The sequence below is a fragment of the Phaenicophaeus curvirostris genome, chromosome 6 (genome assembly GCF_032191515.1).
Source record: "Phaenicophaeus curvirostris isolate KB17595 chromosome 6, BPBGC_Pcur_1.0, whole genome shotgun sequence".
Lineage (NCBI taxonomy): Eukaryota > Metazoa > Chordata > Aves > Cuculiformes > Cuculidae > Phaenicophaeus > Phaenicophaeus curvirostris.
The window spans coordinates 38,221,643-38,248,704 of record NC_091397.1 but is presented as its reverse complement, the minus strand read 5'-3'; the positions used below and the strand labels follow the sequence as shown (position 1 = coordinate 38,248,704).

Genomic DNA, 27,062 nt, shown 5'->3' with positions numbered 1-27,062 from the left:
GTCAGTCAATGTTTTATTTAACAAAAAGATCAGTTATCCCACATCTACTGGTATCAAACTCAAAAAAAAAAAAAAATTCACTGCACTTTCTAAATAACTGTATTAAAACCCAATACAAAATGTTGTCATCCAATTAAAATACCAGCTTTTAAAAAGAGCATCTTGGGGAGTTTACAACCCACGGGTACAGATCAAGAAAAGCAAGAAACCAGACAAAAAGCAAGAAACCAGACAAAAACCACAACTCCCATTCTTTGATGGCATCACATTATACGTATTTGTGCTCTCTATGTATAGCCTAGTGAAGGGGGAATCACACAGCCTTCCAGAAAAAACATGTCTGCTTACTGTTTTCCATTCAACAGCTTGCTGCATTTATAGCTCTAATGGCCGATTGTCTCAGGAGCTCACATAATCTAAACAGCACTCCCAGGCCCTTATTTTGTATTGAGGGATAGGCCAGAACATCTGCAGGCATAAAAAGATGGGTCTACTTCTTGATCCTATCACTGTCTTTTTGTTTGTTCGTTGTGCCAGACTGCACTGCTGCATAAGCTCTAAGTACTTACTCCTTAGTCTAACAATTCCCCAAAACAGGAGGTGGAAGCCCAACATAAAATCAATCGTATTCAGTATTTATGACAGCATTTGGACCCCATAACGCTAATATTTAAAGTCTAACAAAACTATAAATAAGGTTGCAACAAGAAAGGTTTGGGAATCACTGATCAGAACACTGTTTCAACAGGCCAGCAAGAAGGGTCGAGGTTCTTAATTAAATACAATACAGATGGCAGCAAAATTTATTCTGTAAGGTAGAAATCCAACACATACAAGGTAACAATTCTAGGCCCGTTTAGTTTAATTCACAGCTTACGGAAGTTTTGCAATGGCATAGCTATAATTTGCATGCTCTGTCATTTGCAAATTAGAGCTCCTGCTGGCAAGTATTTGTATGTTTGTTCAGTTACCAGAAAGAGTCCTCATGCCTTCTGAAAGGAACTGGGCTCCATGTCTGACAATTTTTACAGGTTATCTTCTTGGGGAATATTTTCTGGTTTGTTCTCCCACGCAAATACTTGGGATACAGAAGGTTGTTTTTAAAACTCTTTTAAAAGCACTCAGTAATTTTCTCCCTACCATTCATTCATCCATCCATGTGACTGTGCATTGTTTAACAACGACTTCTAATCTTTAGCACAAAACCTAACCACGTGGGTGACACCACCATGTCCGGTAGTACGTTCTTTATCTGTTTATACATCCTGTCTTGAGGCACCTAACAGTTTTTTCAAACATACCTAACAATTCCAACCAAAAATCTCTTCCTATTTTAACAGCCTGCCAGCACACTGGTACAGGCAGATGCAGGCTACCTAGCTGAGTGCTAACCTTTCAGAAACATGCTTGCCAAAACCTCTTCCAGTACATGTGTTTGAACAGTAGGTCAGCTCAGGACTCTTCTTTTTTCTTAGCTTTACAGTTCATCGTGTTCCTCTTTGGCCTCTTGATCTTTCAGCTTGAATTCTTCAGCAGTAACTTTACCATTCCCATCTCGGTCTTGATTGGTGAACATGTTCTTAACAATCTTTTCAAAATCAAAACCAGGGGCCAGTTTTCCTTTGCCAGAATCAACTTGAACTCGAATGTACTCTGAAAACTAGGCAGAGAGTAAGGAGGAGAAAACAGCTCACAGTGAAACAACCATTTAAAATGGAAGAGTATTTATAAAAGCGGCATTTATTTCTTGTTGAATATTTAGCATTTTACTGCTCATTATTAAGTGTGCGTACAAGTACATTGTTATTATCCTATAAAGCTTACTTACTTACAACCTAAATTGGGCTAATCAGGACAGACACGTGAGTTTAAATCATTCTCTGTGGAGCTCAAGAGGGATTTCCTCACATATTCCAGTTGGTTCTGGACCCATAACAAGAAAAGTTCTTTTTTTGTAAATTGAACAGAGTATCATAGGAACAGATCGATGTGGAAAGAGGAAGTTCAATTTTGCATGCCAATATAAGAAGCTCACACTATAAAACAGACATCCACCTGCATCTTACAAGAAATAAGACACAATAAAAGTGAATGAAACACAGAAAAGAGATTTTGAGTATCAGGGTACCATACTGCTGGCTGGCCAAAAGCAGAAAGTCCAGTCAAACACAATTTTTCCAATCACTGTTATTTCTAGTGCTACCGGTTAAATAAGCTTCAGCAAGGAGAGCCATTTCTGACATTCATTTACACCTTTTAGGCCAAGCATCCACTTATATCTCCTTGTCTTCTCTTTCTTCTCCTTGCTAGGTGACCAGAAGGATGTGGATATCAACAGTCACATCCCACCTCAATCATTCTCTAGACTAAAAGCTCTTTTCTTTGCAAGGACAGAAGCAGAGTTAAACAAAAGAGAGAAGATGGAGAAAGAAGGAAAACAAAGAGGTGGAAGAGAGTGCTAGAAAGAGGGGAAAACAAGATTTTGATTTTACCCCATTAGCTTGTTAAAATGCTGGAAGGCATCTGTTCCATCAGGTCCACAGCCTGTACCCTGAGAGCTGCAGACAGTTCTACTGTAACAGGCAAGGATAAAAAACAATAGAGAAAGGTGACAAAGACAACTGAAGAAGGGAAGAAAAGCATAGAACTGTCCAGTTAAAAGAAAACACAGAAGAAAACACCATGGAGGTTGGTGTGGTAAAGGCAAGTGGATTTGAGTTAGGATGCCCAATGAGACTGTCACACTGCAGGTTTTGAAAGCAAGCAAGGGGAAGGAGACACCTTCACCCAGCACACCAATCACCCACGGAAGGAGCAGCCACAGGCGCTGCCAGGCTCCAGAGGGATTAGACAGTTCCTGGATGCACTGCTGCAGGCTCAGCTTTGGCTCAGTAATTCACCACAAACCTCCCACTAACAGACACTGTGAAGGCTGACAGGATCACCGAATACTCACTCTGCCTCTTACACCCGTGCCCTAAGTTACCTGCTGTTAATCACAGCAGGAGATCGCAATAGCAAATGGTCTTAAGTAGTATGCCTATTCTTTTATTTGTTTTTGGCTCCGTCTCTAAAGCTAAATAACCATGTTTTAACTGACACACTGCCTTTCTGTTAACTTGGTAACAAATGAGAGGGACGAGAGGCTCCATTTTTCAACATCTGACTTGACAGTGGTAGGAGAAAACCACTGCAAGTGTATTCATTGCCTCAGCTTACCTCCTCCAAAAGAACCTCTCCATCATGATTCTTGTCTATTTCTTCAAAAAGATTGGGAGAGACTTCCCCATTCCATACAAACATGTATCCTTCAGGCAAGCCAGACACCAGTTCCAGCAGTTCGATGTCGAAAACTAATACAGCACTACCAGGCACTTCTCCTTCTGTCACAACAAATGGCATAGAGGGGTATTTATCATCACTTACATTGAAGAATAGATTTCCTTTTAATCCATAATCAAATTTGTCTTTCTGCTCCAGCAGGTTCTCTACTGTAATTCCCAAGCCCAGTGATCTCAAGCCCACCAAATATTCCTGTTCACCTCACCAGAAGTGATTAAAAGATAACAGAAGTTTTCATAATAAAACTGCATCGCTTCTTTACTTATAAAGTTAAAACCGTGGGAATTAGTAGTTTTCTCTTTATCTCGCCAATATACTGTGTATCAGGATTCTACTGATAGACTCAACAGTGTTGGAACAGCTAGGCATGTTACCTCAATGAAACCATGGAAGGGCTTTAATTTATTCTTGAAAAAGAAAATTGAGGTCACCTCTAACTTCAGTCCAGCAGCAAACAAGCAATCTCTTCAGATAGCTGGGTATGTACAAAACCACTAGCATTCATGACATGTTTCAAACCATTTGTATCGAATGCAGTTTGAACAATAGCTAATGCCTATAACAGGCATGTTTATCACATTTTTTTTAAACGTCAGACTTTTAAATATTATTAGGAACTTTTCAATTTATTATAACTATCCAATTTTATACAATAGTATAAAATTTTGCATATATAATATTCGTAATTTTTCACAGAAGATAGGTACAAGTGAAAATGCTTGTTTATCTCTTATCACAAACTGATTCTCCATTAAGCTTGACATGTGATGCCTGACAGGCAGTCTTTATAAAATGCAAACTGTTCTGGAGCATAGAACATAGCAAAGAACATAGCAACCTATGCAATTGTTTGCATACACAGAGTATGTTGATCATAGAATCATAGAATAGTTTGGGTTGGGAGGGGCCTTAAAGATCATCCCGTTCCAGTGCCCCTGCCATGGCTAGGGACACGTCTCACTAGATCAGGCCCCATCCAACCTGGCCTTGAACACCTCCAGGGATGGGGCAGCCACAATTTCCCTGGGCAGCCTGTTCCAGTGCCTCACCACACTCATTGTGACGAACTTGCTCCTTAAGTCTAGTCTAAATCTACCACTCTCCAGTTTACAGCCATTGCCCCTCATCTTATCACTACATGACCTTTTATAAAGTCCCTCCCCAGCTTTCTTGTAGGCCCCTTCAGTTACTGGATTGATCTGGGTGACCTCCAGATAAGACTCTTTTCCATCAAGTATTTTATCACAAGACCAGCAAGAACCATGCATACTGGAAGATGAGAGTTCTTGTCAGTTTCACATTGCTCTTTTTATTACTACTGTCATTAACAAGTTATAAGCCTCCATGCTCTAAAGGAGAACAAATTGCCTTAAATCTATTGGTGCTGGGGTTTCAACAGCACCAAGACACTGTTTCACATCTTGCATTCAGTTCATGTAGTTTCTGAATTTGGAGTTTTATTTGAATTCCTAACATATTAGTGTTGAACATTCCCCTGAACAGTCCCTTGTTTCCTGAATACAGTTTGCATGTCCAAGCATGAGTACTCAATTCCCTAACACGGAGAACAGTGTTTACATCCCTCTGCAACACCAGAGGGCCTGGAGCTTTCCACTTTGTCAAAGCAGCATTACTGGGTCCACGTGTTACCTTTTGAACTGGGATGGTCTTTATGTTGGCCACAGTAACAGTATGACTTAAAACACAATACAGACAGTGTGTTCAATTTGTTGGGGAATGAGGGGATCTAAAATAATGAAATTAAATGAAAAAACTCCCTTTCAAGCAGGTAAGAGTCACTCGCCGTATGTCCTCATGCCTAGCAAGTAACAAAATAAGCCCGCTTGTCTTCCTCAAGAGATGCTAAGTGGATGTTCAATAGACTTCACTCACTTACCAACTCCATCTTCTCCATAACCAAGATGAGGTGGAATAACGACTGTTCGTCGCTCCCCGACACACATATCTTGAAGACCCACGTCCATTCCCACCACCACTTGTCCGGATCCCAGAACTATGTTATAGGTCTTGCCAAGGCTGTGTCTGGAGGTGGGATTGGGGAGAAAAACAGAAAAAAAGAAGTCAATATACAGCATAAAACTCCTGATGTTCCAAATTAATACAACAGCAGTTTCTAGTTAGTGCCTTGTCATTGCCAAAAATTAAGTTCATACCCAATGCTCTGTTCTATCAAGCAGCTACCTGAAATAGTATTAAGATAGTAAGTTAAAGCCAGTACCAAGGAGAAGCATCCCTACTGTTAACAAGTCCTTTGGTACTAAAATTACAGGCTTCTTGAATGAAAACCAATTAAAATCTTTAATCCTACCAACTAAACCCCCAAAGTAGTCTATCTCAAAATAAGGGCTTTTGCCTTTCCCATATTTTTAACCACAGAAGCCAAACTTTCTAGCAGATGTAAAAATTCCAGAGGTACACTTGTCCCAGAACCACCAGCCTATATGGAGCCAGGTGCATCCACATGGATCAGCCATTCCTTAATGAAAACAGTCACTATAATGTAGCAGTCACCTAACTGAGATAGATTGGAAGAATACTACCACTGCTACTACACCACATTATGCTCTGAATTATACCTTGCTGTTGGTGGCTCATTTCTAAACTTAGAAATTATCAGGACTTCAAAACACAGAAACTAAACATGCATTGTGATTCTAAATGCAGAATGTGCAGTGTTAAGACTTGGTACTCAGTATGTGTCCCAACAGCAGGACCCTCTCTTCCGTCATTCTCCTTTCTTTGGTTATTTGGCTTGGCTGTACCCTTGGAAGGCATGCTTGTACAACAGAGAAAGAAAATAATTCAGTGGCTAGAAGGTCAGCCTTAAAATCAGGAGCACAAGATTTGTGATCTTTGTTTCTCTGTGAACTGCTTTGAATAAGAGAGTCTCAACATCCATTGGCTCCTGCTACAAAATGGTAATTGAGCATTCCTGCCATATAAAAGGTGTTTTGAATCCAAACATGTTACTTGCATACATACTTTCCGACAGTATCAGGTCATGTGCTTCAATGTCAGCCAGCCTTTCAGCTCTGCAAGCTATTGTGTACACTGCGAAAACTATGAGCTGCTTCCTATGTTAGTATAATCTGTTTAAAAACAGCTTTTCCTGATTTCCTTTCCAAAAATAAAACATAATTTAGTTGACTTGCACTATCCAAAAGATGAAGGCAGCAAGCAAGCTAGAAGTATTCTTGCCGCTGCAGTGAACAGTGCTATGGCCTTACTCAAGTTCTACATGAGACAGACTGGAGCAAACTCTGCTTCCCTCATAAACACACCACCAACAGGAAGGGGAAGAGAAAGAGTCACAGTCAAGCTCTCTTGATGTTTTCTCTATGCTGACACTTAGGCGCAACGCTACCATACAGGAAAACTAGCCACTCGCGTGTGGTACAAACAGGATGGTGACCATTTACTGTAAACCACACTCAAGCTAGCTTTAACAAGACTACACTGAGTAATCCTACCAGACCTTGCTCAGGGGGACCAAATCAGTGCAGAGTGAAAACCCTACCCAAGAAACCGAACAAGCTTGGACAGTTCATTCATGCAGAGCCCTGTGCTGTTCTAGTGTGACTGGTCCGGACATCTGAATTAGCCTATTTAAACAGACGGCTACGCAGAAAACCTGTTTTGTCAATACACCATTTATGCTGTTTTCCAGCATGTTCCTGCATTCTCTTTGTTCCCAGTTCTATCATTTTGCTATGACAGACTGTCTTTTTCTTTTCCTCCTCCTCTATATTTTAGACAGGGAGATATGAAAAGAAAAATACATCTTACACAAGTAACTCATATTTTTTACTTTAAAGTTCTTTATTCCCCACCAGCACACTTTCCAGTTAATTCAACCTGCTCTCACAGCTGCTAGGGATGTTTTCATTTTCTTTACCACATGATATACTTACGTTGAGTCTAATAAAGTACCATCCAAGAGCGAAGCGTTGTAGTGATACTTCAAGTAATCTCCCTTCTTACTCAGTATGGTGCAGTTGGAAGGTTTGTAGTTTACAGTAATGCTGACTGAGTCTGAGGGATTGTGGAAGTCAACCACGTGGATGTCAAAGACCAGCACTGCAGATCCTGGAATCTTTCCTAAGTAGGAAGTAAATTAGGCGAGTAAGAGAAAGAAATGGTACCCAAACAGGCTTATGAAGACCAGATACCACACCCTGTAGGAACATATACTCCTGCTGTGTCTGATGTTGAGTCGTTTTGCTCTTGTTGTTCAGAATTAAAAGGATTACATCTCCTCTGTGTGCAACAGATGCAAGCTGCATCCTATGTAGGAAACAGAACCACTGGAAAAGCACTAAACACACTCAGTTCAACAGTGAAGCAAAAAAAATCCATTATTCTGAATTTGAAAATTATGCAGAAATGAAGCAATAACCATTTGTGGCCTGTGATCACCCTAAATAACCAATTTGCGTTTCATGTACCAATCTATTATTGATCATCAGAATTGTCATAGGATTTATCATGCTTCAAGGAATGCCACTATGTCTAAAAGGCTACGTCTCCTTAAAATGTCCTGATAGCAAGCAACTTCTTCCCTTCCTTTCAAGCACAACGCGCAGTCGCGTTACCAGGACTGACAAACACATCCAGACCCAGGAATGGGGTTTGTTTGTAGAGTCTAATTCCCAAATCAACAGCACAGAATTTGCATTCCCAGAAGAGAGGCTTTTCTTCTAAGCCAGTTTTTCCAAATAACATCCTAGGAGGTACCTTCTGAAACACCAGCCAAGAATTGTAATTATCTAGAATGGTCTTCATACTCAACATCTCACAGCAACCTTTTTAGGTACTAATGAGTTGTCTCAATGGAATCTTAATTGTATGTTATACATACACAGATACTTTGCTGTTCTATGCATCTACTGTTTACAGAGGTGGCTTAGAAGTCCACAAAATCTGTGGCTGTGGAAGGAATGGGGGAAAAAACTTAACACAAGGAATTCCTTTAGCATACAGGGCTTGTTACGACACACAGGGGAAGGAAGATCTCATACTGCAGAGCTCCTGGCATTCAAGCACGAGTCTGTCTGAAACACTGATTATACAAATGAGTTCAGGTCACTAATTACATGTGACATATTTCTGCATTCTTATTGTCCTAGCTATTTAGCTAATTAAAACAATTTTGCAAATTCCAGGTGTAATCCTGTCGATTACACGCCCACAAAACAATGAACTAATTTATAAGACTTTCAAATGCAAAAAAAACCAAAAAAACCCGCAGAACTACACACAGATGCACCAAACGGTAAAGGAAATGGCATTAATTATTGAAGACTTGAAAGTAAGGTCAAGCTCACCTCTTCCTTCTTCTCCATATCCAAGATGAGGGGGGATTATTATTCTTCTTCTTTCACCAGTACATACACCCAGCAAACCTTCATCCATTCCAGCAATCACATAACCTTTCCCAACATAGGTGTCATATGTACGATTTCGTGAATAGCTATGGAAAATATTTGCTTTTTAGTAATGGCAGATGTACTCAGAATCTTGCAATAGGTCTGCAACATAATTCTTAAGCCAGTTAGTTAAGGTCAAACATACGGTTATTATCCAGCACCTGAGAGGCACAGTGCAATTTCCACATTCTATGACTCTAGGCCACCAAGTTTCATCAGTCAGGAATGCATGCATCATTATTAACCAGGACTGGGACCCCAGCTAGGAAACAGCTTATCTGCAAATGTGTTTTTACCATATCTCAAAAGAAAATCTGACCTATCTAAGTTTTTTAGGCCTAACTGAAAACATGTTTTGATAAGTAACTTAAAAAAATCAGTTTGCTCCTTTAACTTTTCCTCTGTCCTGAGTCTACTTTAATAAGTGCTTATCATCTAGATATAGTTCATGTTCATTTTCATGAGACACCCTTCAGGCTATTTCGTTTTGCAACCACAGCTATGTAGTTCAACTACTACAAGCAGGACATGGGATAAGTAGGTTCTCCTGGGATGAACAGAATTAAGGTGAGTCATGAAAACAAAACAGTACCAATACTATCCCCTCCCTTCCAAACCATGCCAAATCACTTATACAGGTTGAAGGATCTGCTTCAACACCTAATAACACAATGAAACAAGCCTACAACAACAAATTATGTTTATTACAAGGATATGTCTGTCTTCTGCCTTTTTCCAAGGCACATTTCATGAAGGCACAACCCAAGGAAGGGAAGGCAGAAGGTTTTAATTCACCTTTACAAGGTAACTCTGGGAAAGAGCAAGACCAGCACAGACGCTGATGTAATTCAGAGGTTTATTCAACTGCTGTAAGTCCAGACACCTCTGGGTGAACTGCTCAGGGGCTGTTCTGCAACTGAATATCACAGATTTGAAAAACAAAGAAAAACATTATTAGAGCTCTCAACCCCAGCCATCATTAGCTGCTCTACTTCTTCACAGGCACTTGCCTTGTTAGATATTGGCCTTCGTTGTAAATTCTGCAGGAAGCCAGATACTCTAACAAATGAAAACGAATGAACCATCTAAAAACTCTCAGCAATTTAGAATGATTTAGAGGCTGCTGTCTACAAAGCATTTATTACAATTTATTAACAACGACCCTAACAAACACTACAGCCATTCTCAAAAATTGTTTAATTACTACAGACCATTCTCATTTTTATCTCAAAAAACAGAGATTCTGGGTAGATGCATTTTGGATAACCTTTAAGTGCTTAATTTACAGTTTTTCATAAGCTGTAAATTAAGATCTACGGTGATGGTGCCGATGCAAATCTCCAGCTTTCTCTCCTCCCACAAAGTTGGGCAGCTGAATGGGGAGGTCAAGGTTGATTCTGAACCTCAATTCAATTAGCTGAGATACAATTCCCTAACTCCTCCTTATGGAAAGTAGCACACATGGAATACTGCACTGCTTATGTTTGCAAAATGATCCTGATCCTCAGTTTGCAGCAGCTGTAGTAGTACTAAACATTTTTCCATGAGTTTATTTGGTAAAGCATTTTACAGTGGCTCATTTTCAACTTTTTTGATCTACTCAAGGGCAAGGGAGCCCATGAGGGCTGGGAGCTCTTCAAAAAGGAAATCCTAGCAGCTCAGGAGAAAGCCATCCCCGTGTTCCGGAAAAAAAAGCCAGCAGGGGAAAAAAACCAGCTTGGTTGAATAGAGAGATCTTGAGGGATATCAAGAGGAAGAGAAATGTTTATGGGCTCTGGAAGAGGGGACAGGCCTCTTGGGTGGACTACAGGAGGGAAGTGAGATTGTGTAGGGAAAAAATCAGAAGGGCTAAGGCTCAGCTAGAAATCAGATTGGCAAAGTCTGTGGAAGATAACAAAAAATCTTTCTATAAATATATCAATAATAAAAGGAGGACTAGGGAGACCATACAGTCCCTACTGGATACAGAAGGAACAACAGCGACAGGGGATGAGGAAAAGGCTGCGGTACTTAATGCCTTCTTTGCCTCAGTCTTTAATTGTAAGGAGGGTCGTTCCCTCTGTGTACAAACCCAGGAGCTAGAGGAGCAAAATGAGGCTCCCATGATCCAAGAGGAGGTGGTCAGAGCCTTGCTAGCCCAACTAGACACCCACAAGCCTATGGGGTCGGACGGGATTCACCCAAGGGTATTGAAGGAGCTGGCGGATGTGCTGGCCAAAGCCCTTTCCATCATCTTCCAACAGTCCTGGAAGACTGGGGAAGTCCCACTGGACTGGAGGCTGGCTGATGTTGTGCCCATCTACAAGAAGGGTCACAGGGAGGACCTAGGAAACTACAGGCCTGTCAGTCTGACCTCAGTGCCAGGGAAAGTCATGGAGCAGGTGATCTTGAGTGCTATCATGAAGCACATGCAAGAGAACCAGGTGATCAGGCCCAGTCAACATGGGTTCACAAAAGGCAGATCTTGCCAAACTAACCTGATCACCTTCTATGACAAAGTCACTCGGCTGCTGGATGAGGGGAAGGCTGTGGATGTGGTCTTCCTGGACTTCAGTAAAGCCTTTGACACAGTTTCTCACAGCATTCTGCTTGAGAAACTGTCAGCCTCTGGCCTGGACAGGCGCACACTCTCCTGGGTAGAGAACTGGTTGGATGGCCGGGCCCAGAGAGTGGTGGGAAATGGTGCAAAATCCAGCTGGAGGCCAGTGACAAGTGGGGTTCCCCAGGGCTCAGTGCTGGGTCCAGCCCTGTTCAATGTCTTTATCAATGACCTGGATGAAGGCATCGAGTGCACCCTTAGCAAGTTTGCAGACGACACTAAGCTGGGTGGAAGTGTCGATCTGCTGGAGGGTAGGGAGGCTCTGCAAAGGGATCTGAACAGGCTGGACTGCTGGGCTGAGTCCAATGGCATGAGGTTTAACAAGGCAAAATGCCAGGTCCTGCACTTGGGGCACAACAACCCTATGCAGTGCTACAGACTAGGAGAAGTCTGTCTAGAAAGCTGCCTGGAGGAGAGGGACCTGGGGGTGTTGGTTGACAGCCAACTGAACATGAGCCAGCAGTGTGCCCAGGTGGCCAAGAAGGCCAAGGGCATCTTGGCTTGTATCAGAAACGGCGTGACCAGCAGGTCCAGAGAGGTTATTCTCCCTCTGTACTCGGCACTGGTGAGACCGCTCCTCGAATCCTGTGTTCAGTTCTGGGCCCCTCACCACAAGAAGGATGTTGAGGCTCTGGAACGAGTCCAGAGAAGAGCAACAAAGCTGGTGAGGGGGCTGGAGAGCACGTCTTATGAGGAGCGGCTGAGAGAGCTGGGGTTGTTTAGCCTGGAGAAGAGGAGGCTGAGGGGTGACCTCATTGCTCTCTACAACTACCTGAAAGGACGTTGTAGAGAGGAGGGTGCTGGCCTCTTCTCCCAAGTGACAGGGGACAGGACAAGAGGGAATGGCCTCAAGCTCCGCCAGGGGAGGTTTAGGCTGGACATTAGGAAAAAATTTTTCACAGAAAGGGTCATTGGGCACTGGAACAGGCTGCCCAGGGAGGTGGTTGATTCACCTTCCCTGAAGGTGTTTAAGGCACGGGTGGACGTGGTGCTAAGGGGCATGGTTTAGTGTTTGATAGGAATGGTTGGACTCGATGATCCGGTGGGTCTCTTCCAACCTGGTTATTCTATGATTCTATGATTCTACTTGTGCCAGCCGTTCTGAATGCTGGAGTGGGAAAGCAAAGTAGTGCCCATGAAGGAGCAAACAAAAGTGACAGGAAGCTATAAGTGTATATTTTGAAAGAAAATGTACCTATTTATTTATTTTAGACGAAACAGAAAACACCATATGAATCTGTACACAATGATCATATGCCCGGAGAGCTTTGAATCTGATGTGACAGCACTCCCTCTTCCTTTATCACAGAAACCCTGTTGCTGAATTCAGTCTTGAAAGACATTTGCCTTCAAAATACAAACTGTTTTCAAGTACAAATGGAAAATCTTGAGATTAACCTCAAAAAAGCCACTAGCACACTGACTCACAATTCTCAGAGCATAAAAGGGAATCATATTTATTTTCAGTCTTCAGTAGCATTACCTATTTGGCAGATAAACTTTATAGGGCAAAGCCTTCAGGCAAGTGTGCTTAAAGATCACACAGCTTCACCAGGTGGATCACCACCCCTAGATGGCGTCTGTGACACTGTCATGACACAAAATTGGTCTTTCCCATATTGAAGTTTTTTAACAGAAGATTCCAACTCCACTCAAAAATTTCAAAAATGAAGGAAAAGCAAAGCATTGTATTTGGGTATGTTATGGACAAGACAAATGAGTCAAATTGGAAATAGGGTCTGTAGCACTGAACAGTTTGGTTACCTGGAATCAAACAACGTGCCATCCAGAAGTGTGCCGTTGTAATGGTATCGGAGAAAGTCTCCTGCCTGGGTTCTCCGCTCACAAGATTCAGGCACTTGCTGGTTCTCAATAGTAATACCATCTTTGGGGTTATGGAGATCTAGCAAAACCACATCAAAGACAAGGGAAGCTTGGCCAGGGATCTCCTTACCTACAAAAGTGTTAAAAGCAGAATACTGGTAAGAAACAGCAGGTGTTCTAGGAGCTTAAACAAGTTTGTTGAAGAAAAGTAACACACTGCTGAATGTCAGACACTTGCCTTCCCAAAATAAATTGGTATAGTCTGCTTCTAAACAGTCATTTTTTGTTTCATGTGTGAGTTTGCCACTCAATTCTCCAATGTAATTATGTAATTCCGTTCCTACTGGGATAGCACTGCCTCACTGAAAACAATAACCTCTTCAAAAGCACCAATCTTAGTCAATATTTTCAAGCTCTATCTGAGCTGCATGGTTTTGCCTATCAGTATTTCCAACACAATTCATGGAAGTGCATAAAATAACCACTAGAACACAAGTTTGTTACATTTGCTCTTCCCATCCTGTTAATATCAAAACAGGAGACCACACGATGGAAGCTGAAGAAGGGTGAAATGAGTATCTCAGGGAAAAACGTAACTTTCCATCAACATACATATTACAGTGTGGGTGTCTTTGAGAATCACTGAGCTCAAGATCTTGGCAAAATTTTAAAACATAACTCCACAAAGTATTGTTATCCACGGAGATGGCTGTCACAGTTAATTATAATGATGTTGCGGAAGGGATATGAAACCTTGCACATCACAGAAATGTCCTTAAATGCAGAGCAGAGGAAGAATTTAGAAGTCCCAAACTATACCTAACAGACTCCTCATTTAGCATGGGGACCTCTATCTATGACATGCAGGCTGCATGCAGTCCCACAGGACAACCAATCCATCTTGTAGTTATCATTAGGGCATTGGTTGCAAAAAAAAAAACAACCCCCAAAAAAACCCAAAAAAACAACTGTACCTAAAAAACATCCTTCTTTTTTGAAAAGTTTTCTGCTCTCTGTGGCAGTTGTTGAAAGAATCTTGCAGTCACCTGACTTGAGTTTTTGGAGTCACTAAATATTAATCACAGATTTTATTCTCAGATTATATTCTCTGAATGAAATAAAATTTCAGTGTATAAAGATTACAACTGTAGCGACAATATGGCTGTTAAACAACTTACTGTTCAAATTTTTAAAAAACATCTTGTACTTGTTAATCAGTCCAATCACATACACAATACATTTTGAACCCCTCCTTCCATCACTTAGTTCCATCTGTCTAAAATGGTAATAAAGCTACCCATAAATTTAAAATACAAAACATTCGTTTCAAAATATGGATGGCTTGGATTAAAAAAAAAGATTAACTTTTACCATCTCCTTCTTCTCCATATGCCAGGAAAGGTGGTATTGTGATAATGCGCTTCTCGCCTACACACATTCCCAAGAGACCCTGGTCCATACCAGGAATCAGCCAGCCAATTCCCACATAGGTATCATAAGTTCGCATCCGATTATGGCTAAAAAAGAAGAAAAAACAAAAACAAAACAAAAAAACAAGCCCATAAACAAATGTCAGACAGCCACAGGAAAGAACAATATTAATCTTCAAAAGCCATGGGCCACGCATGATATAACTCACAGTTTGCTGCTTCAAAAACATTGTTCCTTGATTTACAAGGGGCTGGCTGGGGAGGGCTTTCCAGAGTGCTTAGCTATTTCAGGAACCTAACAGAGGTTTTGAATACTGGCTCAAAGGCAGCTGTTATTAAAGCATCATTTTCTGCCAAAATTTAATGAAGTGCATGTGCTGTAAATTTACAATCTCAGTATGAAAGTACTAGTAGCTCAATTTCATTACGTATTCTGCTTAGTTTATAAAGCTTGTATCTAACTTCAATAGCTATGCTGCAGTGGTTACAGAAATTTTTAGCTGACTGCAACAAATAGTGACACAGGGAATGGAATTCAAAATTAAAACAGGGATCTGGGCTGGCAATTCCCATGCAGAAACAAGGTACTGTTTTACTGATTTGAGTCAACACTGCTGTCCCATAATCCTGAATAAACTACTAACATTTATATAATGCTATCAAGCTATATCAAGCGTTCACTCCTTATGTTTCTGGGCAATTAGCATTAATTATTATACCAGTGAAGGGAGAGTAAACGATGGATTTAAGTGACATCAGATACCTGCTACAATACACAAAGAAACACAACCCAGCCATGTACCTTGAATCAAACAGGGTCCCATCTAGGAATGTTCCATTGTAATGATATCGTATGAAGTCAGACACCTGGACTGTCCGAGGACACTTCTCAGGTTTGAAGTAAGTCTGAATCTGCACCTCATCCTCTGAGTTCCAAAGGTCTATCAAGAGCACATCGAAATGGAGCTCAGAGTTGGGGGGTATCACACCAGCTGCAAAAGCAAACCAACACAACCAGTTTTTATTTCCCTTTTCCTACAGGGCACCAGTAAAAAGCAAACCCACCCACACGTCTCCTGAAAAGAACACATAATGCACACCTTACTCCTTATTACACCAATACCCCTCTGACCCCTTGTCACTGTTGCAGCTACTTAAGGGGGGCAAACTGTACATCAGGCAAACTGGTCTTGATTTAGCATTTGATGCCTCTATTATTCTGTAGAGCAAAGCTACTTTTGGGACTGATAAGACCTTGTGCAGCATTGCTACGCCAAAAAAAAATAACTATTTAACAGGGAGGTACATACAAATAGTTAATTTCAGTAGCAAGGTTCCTTGGCTGAAGGTTCTCTACAGTCAAAAGCTCTTCCTTCCACTAGCTCTTCCTTCCCACACAGAGGGAGCCTGGAGCAAGTAGCTAGGCTGTAGGCTTAACAAAAATGCCCGAGCAGGGGAAAACCCCTGTGAGACGAGCTACTTTCAATTTCTACCCTTTTCTTCTATGGCTCCATTTTCTGTCTGCTCTGCTGAATCACTTGCACGACAAGCTCTCCTGTACTTACGGACTCCTTCACTTCCATAGGCGAGGTTGGGGGGAATTTTCACAAACCGCCGCTCATTCACACACATGCCAACCAGAGCTTTGTCCATCCCAGCAATGAGCTGACCTTTTCCCACAAACACGTTGAATGTGGATCCCCTGTCATAGCTAAAGGGAGAAAAGCAGGCAAAAATGTTAGCGGTTCATTTACCCACATTTTCACTATTTTTTGACTGTACCTTGTCTCCCCCTTGCCCTGTTAGGGTAACTTTGTCATGGGAGAAGGGGCAAATCCAAATGTTTCTGAGACTGCAACTCAGCTCTTCTTCTGTTCACTGCTCACCCTCTATCTGAAACACGTTCTAGCAGTGCGTGATGTATACTGTGGGCACCTGAATCCCACAACTAAAACCAGATTATTTACACACTAATACTACAAGCAGCACTGGAAAATTATAGACAGGAAAGAAAAATTAAACACTATTACAAGCTACAAAAGGATCACTGGCTCCCACAGGATCACAGCATATTGCTTTTGGTGAGAAACACCATAAAAACCGTACACGAGATCAATAAGCTTTGTGACGCGAGATATCACGTCAGGGATTCTCTGTGGGAGAGGAGGAAAGAGAAAAAAATGCCTTTTCTTGCAAGAACTGTGATATTTGTCAATTGTTTAATTATTTTCTCTAACTGGTTACTTATTTTCTTCTCCACATTCCCAGCTCTCATGTCATTATAACTTAAATAGCAAAAAAAAAGAGATGTACTTTAAACAGGTTTGCCAGACCAAGAATTAAGACAGTGATCTTCCACTGCGATCACACAGGAACATTTGAAAGGTAAAAGAAATTATGCTTAAATTATAATGAAGTTTTCAAAAGACAGCAGCCACAGCAGAACACAAACATTAGCTTATGTCATTAGTTTGACCACCTTAAATCCATACAACGACCCCATTTTACTATGCTTGAATTACTGTCGTTATTTAATTTCTTTTAAGTGATGTATAAAGACATGGCAGGACCCATTTCAAAAGCTTTGTGCCTATTTTTAAGTGTTTACTGCTTCCATTTTCTCAAATTCCTTTTATAATTGAAAAGACTTCCACGCACACATTCCCAGCCCCACCCCAGATAGAAGCCAGCACTGGAAAAAATCATTTAAAAAAAAGGCTTGTGCCTCTTCGCCTGCTTAAGTATTCTGGAAAGCAGCCAGTAGCTAGATATCACTAGGGAAATGATGTCAAATTTTCCTTCGAAGACTGTACACATCACTTCCACAACATACTGAGCCTCCTAGCAGTCCCAGAGCCTTGAATCCCTCAAATATTTTACTGAGTGAGCTCGCTGTTTGCTCCATAAGCTTTTTTTTCTGGCAAATATTTCTCCTAAACTAGACAACTCTCTGTACCGACCATTCATTTTTGGTCGCACAAATACTCCTACACCCAGGCAAGGATGGAAAATATTTAAATTAGCTCCCAACAAATTCTATTATACACACAAAAACATAATTAGGGTGTTAAGACTAATAACATAATAGGTTCTAGGAAACCCCAAAAAGGAACGTTTTGTAGCAGTTGATGAAGCTTGGCAATACATCCAGGATAGATTTAAAATAGGAGAGCTTTTTTTTGCCAAAAATAAACCTACTGCTAAGAAAACATTGACGCTCAGCAGAGAACAGAACAAAGCAGTGAACAGGTCATGCGGCTTTGCAAGACTGACTTTGCAGATTCCTTAAAACTAAGCAAAACTAGTTTCCGTTAAAGGAATTTACCAAATTCACAGCACACAACTAAGCAATTAAATCCAGACATAAAAATGCAAATCTTTTCATGGTCATGGAATTAAAAACGCAAATACTGGCAGGAGGAAAAAAAAAGAACAGGCACATTAGTTAACTTATATGACACAGTCATGATTAGCAAGACTCTCAACGGCCTGTTAACAAGAAGAGCTGTACTGCTACCTTCTATTTGTGAAGACAGAAAAATAATTTTAAAGCTCAATAACATTTTCAGCAGCTGAAGAAGAAACAAGGTAAAACTGCCCTTAGCTCAACACACAGAGTATTTTCTAGACAAATTTCATAGTAGTGTCTGACTAAACTGATTCTGGTAAGCACTTCCATAAACTTAAAAAATATCAAAATAGGTAGCGACTCAGACAGGTAGAAAAGGGGGCTTTCTAATAGGCTCATTTCAGCCCAAATTGACTATCTTTAACTTGTATGCAGGGAACACTAAAGATTTTACAATAACTACTCCAAAATATTTCTTCTGTTAACCTAGAGAATATAAAAGCCTCCAATTTTTCCATTGTCTTAACATGACAGATCACTGTCATCACTCTTAAAAAGAGAACATAGAGAATAACAAAAACGTATGTCAACATGAGCTGCCATATAGAAAAAAATAATGAACCAACCCGACTTTTCACAATCTTTTGCAATGAAGACAGCCATACAAATACTCAAGTTGGAGTAGATTGTCATCATTATTATTTATTTACTGATATAAACACCGTACAGTTTGTAGAATCATAGAATAGTCTGGGTTGGAAGGAAATCTAGTCCAACCTCCTTGCAAAGGGCAGAGACATCTTCAAGTAGATTAGGTTGTTCAGAGCCCCATCCAACTTGACCTTGAACGTTTCCAGGGATGGGTCAACTACCACCTCTCTGGGCCTGTTCCTGCCCCAAATAATTCAGGGTCAAATGGCAAAGGACTTGGAATTAAACAGGAGTCAACACCTGGGAAGCCCCTCCCAAGTGCTCTGTCTCAGTGCAGAAGTTCGCTGGTACAACTCAGGGTACAAGCAAGCCCCAGGAATCTAATCTGCAGAAATCTGAAACACATTTCTGAACATATGGCTGGTTTTCCAATTGTCGCATATTTGTAAAGTGAGTGGTGAGGATTCTGCCTTTCTTTCAGTGTCCTCATATCTGCAGTGAAGACTTATTTTCCAAGACTGTCAGTTGCCAATTAATTCACTGTCCTTGCCATGCTTTTCCACTGGAACTGCACCAATGTCAGCTGAACTGCCAGAAGTGCTGGTCAAGGGGCACTACCAGTGTACCAAGATGCAGTCAGCTCCAGAGGAAGAGCTGAGCTTACTTTAAAAAGACAGTTACTTTCCTTAGGCTGCAGATATTCCTCAAAGCAAAGGAAGATTACCAGGATTACTGAAAATACATTTTTCTTTTTCTTTCTGAGTAATACTTTGCTCAGTGGCAATGAATGAAGAAAGAGAAAACAAATATAAGCCACCAGTAGCAATCTTTACAATCTCCTGATCCCACTATTTAGCTTCCTGATCCCGAAATAACAGCAGGATAGTGGCCAGTTGCTTGACTGTACACAGGTTGCATCTATTCAAGTGTAACTTATCCAAAAATGTCTCTGTAAGCATAGCCTGCTAATTTTTGTATTTCTCATTAAGATAATGATTCAGAAATATTTGCATTTTAGAAGGTCTAAGCCTGGAGAACACATCGGAAGTGCACAAAAAGAAACAGGCTGGAAATCACCAAACACTGTGAGTGACTGCACCCGTTTACCAGGCTAACCGAATATCCTTAGGGCCTTCCTGTCTCTTGGAGCCAAAAAACTCCTGGTCAGCACCTTAGAGAAGCAGTTGCAAGTTCATGTGGGTATCGATCAGAGCACACCCAGCCCCTGCAGAGGTCTTGCCCCCAGCCCCCACATCCCCACCTTTCCATGTTTCGAAGACACAGAATCACTGAATGGTTCGTGTTGGAAGAGACCTTAAAAGATCATCCAGCTCCAATCCCTTGCCATGGGGAGGGACATCTCTCACTCAACTCAGGTTGCTCATAGCCTCATCCAACTTGATCTTGAACACCTCTAGAGATGGGGCAGCCACGACTCTTCCGGGCAACCTGTGCCAGTGCTTCACCACCCTCACAGTGAAAAACTTCTTCCTAATATCTAATCTAAAACTTCCCTCTTTCAGCTTCAAACCGTTATCTCTTGTCCTATCACTGCACTCCCTGGTAAAGATCCCTGATAAGGATCCACATCTTCCCATAGCGGCCTGGACACCTTGTGTTCTCGCTTGTACAGCTCTGCCCAGCTTGCCACTGACCTGCTTCCAACTGGTCACCCCAACAGGGCTCACGCACCACAGCGTGATGCAGACGGGAGGAGCAGTGGGACCTGAATGGAATCTCAACAGCCACCATCTCCAAACACCCACGAAAGCACCTCTCACTCCTCTCCCCTCCTCAAAGCACGCTCCCACAGCACCCAAACCCCAAAGGGGCTGTGACCATAAGCCCAAGGGGTGCTAAGGCCACGAAGCTGGGAGCTGCACCCATAAAACCAAGGAGGAAGGGAGAGGAGGAGCTGCACCTATTGACCCAGGGTGGGGGGCTGCACCCATGGACCCACGGAGGGGCTGCATCCTTGAACCCGACGGGGAGGGTGGGCACTGTACCCGTGGACCGGGACGGGGCTGGGGGGGCACAGGGACCCATCGATCCAGGGAGGGGGGCTACGACCATAAAGCAGGGGGGGCTGCACCCAGGGACCCGGGGGAGGGGTTGCACCCATGGATCCTGGGGCTGGGGATGCACCCTTGAACCGGGGGGGGCGCTGCACCCATAAAATAAGGGGGGGCTGCAATCATGCAATCGGGGGGGGAAGGATTCACCCATAAAAACGGAGGAGAGGGGAGCTACACCCGTGAAGCAGAGGGGCGCCTGCAACCACTGAATCAGCGGCAGCAGGGATGCAGCCATAAAAAAGGAGGGAGCAGGGATGCACCCAGAAAACCAGGAGGAGGAGGGATGCACCCATATAACTGGAAGGAGGCTCTGCACCCATTAAAACGGGAGTGGGGGGGCTGCAGCCATTACCCCGGGGGGAACAGGGATGCCGCCATAAATCGAGGGGAGCACGGATGCACCCACAAAACTGAGGGGAGGGGGCGGGCTGCGCGCCAAGTCATACCTGGAGTCGAAGCGGGTGCCGTCGGGGAAGGAGCCGTGGTAGTGGTACCGCACGAAGTCCCCGGGCCGCACGACCCGCGGGCAGGTGCCGGGCACGAAGCGCCGCTCCAGCCGCAGCCCCTCGGCCTCGCCGGGCACGGGCGGCGCCTGGCAGGCGGCCCAGCCCTGCAGCAGCGCCGGCAGCAGCAGCAGCGCCCCGCACCCCGCGCCCGGCATCGAGCGGCACCGCGGACGCGCCCGGCCCCGCGTCCCCCCGCGGCGGAGCGAGAGCGAACGGGGAGGAGTCGCCGGGGCGGAGCGGGACCGGCCCCGCCGCCCCCCGCGCCACGTGGCGGGGGTGGAAGGGACCTTAAACATCAACCAGTTCCAGCCCCCCTGCCATGGGCACGGACATCCCACCAGGCCAGGCTGCCCAAGGCCCCATCCAACCTGGCCCTGGACACCTCCAGGGATGGGGCAGCCACAGCTTCCCTGGGCAACCTGTGCCAGTGCCTCACCACCCTCATGGTGAAGAAATTCCTCCTAATGTCTAGTCTAAATCTGCCCCTCTCCAGTTTATACCCATTCCCTTCATCCTATTAGTACAAGCCTTTCTGAACAGTCCCCCTCCAGCCTTCTTGCAGCCCCTTCAGGTACTGGAAGGTTGCTATAAGGTCTCCTTGGAGCCTCCTCCAGGCTGCACAACCCCAACTCTCTCAGCCTGTCCTCACAGCAGAGATGCTCCAGCCCCCTGATCATCTTTGTAGCCCTCCTCTGCACCCATTCCAACAGCTCCATATCCTTCTTATGTTGAGGATTCCAGAACTGGACACAGTACTCCAGATGAGGTCTCACAAGAGAGGAACAGAGGGGCAGAATCACCTCCCTCAACCTGCTGGCCACGCTTCTTTTGATGCAGCCCAGGATATGGTTGGCCTTCTGGGCTCCGAGCGCACATTGCCAGCCCATGTCGAGCTTCTAATAAATTCTCTAATACTCGTTTTGGAGTTTCAAAAAGCAAGCACCCTTTATCAAGCCTGGCAACACGAGGCAGTGACACCACCAGTTCCCTGCACAGCCTGATACAATGCCTCACCACTCTTTTGGGAAAGAATTTTTTCCTAATATCCAATCTAAATGTCCGCTGTCACAACTTGAGGCCATTTCTTCTTGTCCATTTATTTCTTCTCAGCCTATCACTTGTCGTTTGGGAGAAGAGACAAACACCCACCTCGCTACAACCCCCTTTCAGGCAGTTGCAGACAGTGATAAGGTCTCCCCTCAGCTCCCTTTTCTCCAGGCTAAAAATCTCCAGCTCCTTCAGCTGCTCCTCGTAACACTTGTTCTCCAGACACTTATTTCTCTGGACTTAAAAATGGATATCAATTTCATTACGATCCAAATAGCAAGCAGGTGCCACATAGGAGCACAGCCACAGAGAAAGCACACATGCTTGGGAATTAAATGCCCAGACACTATGAAATGGTCTTTATAAAAATAACTTAATGAGTGCTGTTTAGCGCATTTCATAACAAAGACATTTTTTAGTTTCACTTGGAAAGGGAAAAAAAAAGGCACATCCTTGTGAACCTTCATTTTATTCCATTAAACCACTTCCAATGAAACAGCATAAACCTCTCATAGCACTGTGGGCCACCAATGCGCTCAGATCTCAAACGTTTCTAATCCACCCCAGTGGAAATCGGCTGAACCTCTACTTCTATGGTGCTGACACCAAAAATGCTGGCAAATAAACTCTCTAGCACTCATTTGGAGTTTTAGAAAGCAAACACCCTTTATCAGGCCTGGCCAACATGCGGAGTGATCTCCATCAATCGTGTGCAGTGAGACAAGCTGGAACAGAATGTATTTTGCACTTAGGTGCATATGGATAAATCTTGCAAGCTAACTTATGCATATTCTATTCTTTCCAAGGACTCATTTTTAATGTTATTATGAACTTCACAATACTCAGAACTCTTGCTAATTTGGAGCTGGCTCCAGCTCTGCCTGACTTTGTCTTTGAGACGGGGAAAGCCTGCAAACAGAGGTGATTGCAGAAGAGACGTCTGCTCAGCGCTGATCACACTGCACACAGGACGTAGCGTCCTCGAAATATGAACAGTGTCTGGAAAAACAAGAAGACATGCTATCAGGGGACCATTCTGTCTAACTTTCAAAAAATACGGTTACTTAGATGAAACTTCGCTTTAGCTTAAATAAAAAATATTCCACCTTTTGTAATAGTAACTTCTTCTCATATCAAGACTTGGGCTTCTTCAGCCTAGAGAAGAAAGGGCTCCAGGGACACCTTATAGTAGCCTTTCAGTACTTTAAAAGATTGCCTACAGGAAACCTTGGGAAGGGTCTCTTTATCAGGGAGTGCAGGGCTAGGACAAGGGGCAATATTTTTAAGATGAAAGAGAGGCGATTAAGATTAGATGTTAGGAAGAAATTTTTTACTGTGAGGGTTGTGAGGCACTGGAGCAGGTTGCCCAGAGAAGTCGTCAATGATCCATGTGTGGAGATGTTGTAAGATCTGGTTGGATGAGGCTTTGAGCTACCTGGTCTAGTGGAAGGTGTCCCTGCCCTTGGCAGGTGGGTTGGAACTGAGTGATTTTTATGGCCCTTCCCAACCCAAACCATTCTGTTAATCTATAATTCTATAATTAATGAGCAGCAATGGATCACAGAGCTCTGCATCAGGGCCTGTTGCTACTGTGCTGGCACCAGGGCACTGGACTCCATGACTTTGAGGATTTGTCAATTTAAAATCCCATGGCAAGTGTTCCATTTTAGATCACATCTCCACAGATAAAAGTTTGTGCTGGCACACCAGTGCTGCCACAGGTATTTGCAACACCCTGTTAGGGAAACTTTGCAAGTGATGCAGAAAAAAAATGACCTGACAAGCACCCCGTGAGACACCAGTGTCCCAGTCAGCCAGCTATCCTGTTTTTTCTCCCCCGAGCATCTTCTTCATGCCAGTGAGGAGGAACTTCTGTTTGTTCTTGGTTATCCTAACTGGTTTGGGTAAAGAAGCATGGAAAAGCTAAGTGTTTGCATGTGCAGCATCAAACTGAACAAGGTTACTGTCCAAAAAGTTGGATTTGTCACCCGGCATGCAAAGAACCAATCTCAGACCCCAAGTCAAGACATGGATTTTATTTCAGAGTTGTGTTCAGTGGCCTTCCAGCACATCCAACTGGAGCCTTTGTGCTCAATTTATTATGCAAGTTGCAAAGTGAATGCATGCCAAGTACTTCCTTCTGCAAATGGTTGGTCAGTGATTTACATAGTTACAGGTGATTGTATCATACAAGTTTTCTGTCATGCATATTCAGTGAGTAGGGGTCTGCTCCTGGTGGCAGGGAGCTTTCTGCTGGTAAGTGTGGCTTTGTATATATATAAGCATATACTGAGATGGTTTGTCTAAGGACACTTTTCCATTACATTTCCCTGCCAAAATGGCAACCTTAATGACAAGGCCTGATTTAATACATCCTTCTTTGGTCCAGATGTCCAAGATATTCCTTACATCAGATTATGACTCCTTTGATCTTTTACTTAGTACAAGTTCTATTATTCTATTTAATATAAATAAACATTAGTCCCTTACTGATTACTATCAAGGTGCTTAGAGCAGTGCACACTCTTTTGCACTTGAAGTTGTATTATTTAACTTGACGTTAAATTTACTGCTTTTTAAATAAATAATTGTAATTTAAATAATGCAACTATTTTTTTTAAAAAGCAGTGAATTTTGTGGCAGCAGGTTTGAGGCAACAAAAGAAACCACTAAAACCAGGGCAGCTCATGTGGCAATAAATGCCAAGCGTTGCAGCTGGGAAGACAAGGGCTCATAGGCCCAGCTCCCCATTCTTTGTGCATCTGCCACCCAGCTATAACACCCAGCAGCAGAAGAGATGCAGCCAAATCAAATGCCATTAAAATGCTTTCAGAAACGCTCTTGTAGAGTACTGATGTATTGTTAGGAAATGGTTGCTGCTCAATTACCTAACCAGTGGAAAAAAGTTAGCAACTCAGGCAGATATTTGAAGATAACTAGATTTGCGGTTACAAAGCACATACTCCTTCCAACAACAGTCAAACTGCACGTTCCTGCAAAGCACCATTTAAATAAGCCATGTAAGTAGCCTGGCAGTTGCCTTGATTTAAATAGCTTATTTTGAAGTTGGTTCATATAGGCACACTATATTTTCTTAAGGAGAACACATAGCTCACCATTGGAGCATGTTGATACAACCAACATAAAGATAAAGCTCACCCTGCATTTGGCACTTCTTGTTGCCAGGCAGTGACACAGCCTTTATTTATGTACCTTTATTTAAGAAGTTCTGTGTTTTCAAAACAATTCCTTGGAGCGTTGCTCTTTATGCAGCTTTGTACTCATGACTCATCACCCCTGCCAATAACTGTTCTCCACTTCTGATGTAACTAACCCTGCCTTAAGACTGCTATAAGTGTTACAAGTTTTATTAACTCCTAAAATAACCACCTGTCCATTCTGTATTACCAAACTCATGTGCTTCATGCCTCTACTCCATTCTTCCTGTAGCTGATGCACCACATGCCTCTCCATAAGCACATGGAAAGATCAAGATAGTTAATCAGCCAGGCAGATGTGGTTGCTTTCTGTCCTCCTAGTTTTGTTTAGAGAGCACAAAGGTAGCGGAATGCAAAAGCTAGCCAGCATTTTCCCTAGAAATGCCACTTTTAAAATTTTGCTATTTTTTCAAAGCACAGACAGACACACAAAAGAAACTCTTAGTTATGTGCCAGTTTGTTTGAACGTTTAATCCAGCTTCCCGGGAAGTATTTTGGGGATGCCGACAACTATTAGTTCACTTGTTCTTCAGTCAGCCCAAAACACAGCAATGACTAATACAGTGTGAACAGGGAGATAAGCACAGACATGCATAAAGCTCCTAGAGAAGCTGGTCCTGGAGGGAGGATTATCTTTCCTAGGCTTAAAAACACAGTACATCTAAGGTTCATTCTTTCTCAGAAAACTTAGCTTCCAGGAATGCCACAGGTCAGACATTAAATGAGCATTAAGGAGCTGGGATTCATGCCTTTGCATGTCCTTTTGGAGGATGCTGTTTGCCTCATGCAATGTTCAAGGGGCTGTAATTCTAGCTTTGGGCTATGCTATATCAAACTAAACTATATCTCAAGGATTCAATGCTGTTCCTAAGTCTTTTGAACAGCAAGGAATTAAAATGCCAGCTTTCATTCTCTACCTGTGTATCACAGCAGCATTACTATTGGAGGTTATCACACAGAGGAGAAATTCAAGAGCTCAAGTGACAAGAAGAAATGAAAATTCTTTCACACTCCACTCATACAAATCATGTCTGAGAAGCACTGAAGAAAGCCAAGGAGCATGCTGATGAGTCATTTCACATAAAGATTAGTTTATGGTAGCATGGGAAAAGGAAATAAATCCACAGCTTGAATTTGAGGTAGGCAAGACACTGCTCATGTGTAACCCCGAGGTGCTGTTCTGCTCCTTGGAATGAGGGTGAAGCCAAGTGCCAGGCAGTCATGAGATGTTGGGCCTAATGTAAATTAAAATGTTTGCAACACATTTGGTCACACAAACACAGGAGAGGTTGTGACTAGTGAAATGTTCTGCTGAGTGGCTGTTGGATTTACCCAGTACTTAACCACTAACTGTTCTCAATTACTCATCATAGAACTAAGATTACAGGCCTCAAGATTCAGTCTCTGGGTGCCTGAAGGACAAATTGTGTTTAGATATGGAGGTTTTCTAAAAAGGTAGCATATCAAGACAGAAAAATATAGAGTGGGTTTGCAGTGCTTTCTACATATCAATTATAGGTCAAGAAAAACAGAGATAGTCATTTCATGCTTAGAAAGAATATATCAAATGCTGC

The 27,062-nt window shown here is 42.8% G+C and overlaps 1 protein-coding gene across 1 annotated transcript; it reads right to left on the bottom strand.

Annotated features, from left to right (window-relative positions):
- Positions 1 to 21,380, bottom strand: FKBP9 (FKBP prolyl isomerase 9). The gene is made up of 10 exons (XM_069859819.1): positions 21,164 to 21,380; positions 16,208 to 16,353; positions 15,445 to 15,634; positions 14,584 to 14,729; positions 13,153 to 13,342; positions 8,688 to 8,833; positions 7,275 to 7,461; positions 5,240 to 5,385; positions 3,220 to 3,383; positions 1 to 1,660 (listed from the first exon to the last, which is right to left on the bottom strand). Exons 1-10 carry the CDS (start codon positions 21,376 to 21,378, stop codon positions 1,478 to 1,480), a joined length of 1,713 nt encoding a protein of 570 aa, XP_069715920.1. The 5' UTR covers positions 21,379 to 21,380; the 3' UTR covers positions 1 to 1,477.
- Positions 21,381 to 27,062: the final 5,682 nt, after the last annotated feature.

Bases quoted from the DNA above. Each gene is read 5' to 3' on its own strand.
- FKBP9 (XM_069859819.1), bottom strand. From the start codon at position 21,378: ATGCCGGGCGCGGGGTGCGGGGCGCTGCTGCTGCTGCCGGCGCTGCTG. The intron at 13,343-14,583 runs GTAAAAGTTAAT...ACACTTTTGTAG, and splicing joins ATATGGAGAAGAAGGAGATG to GTAAGGAGATCCCTGGCCAA. The intron at 8,834-13,152 runs GTAACCAAACTG...TATTTTCCATAG, and splicing joins GGCACGTTGTTTGATTCCAG to CTATTCACGAAATCGTACAT.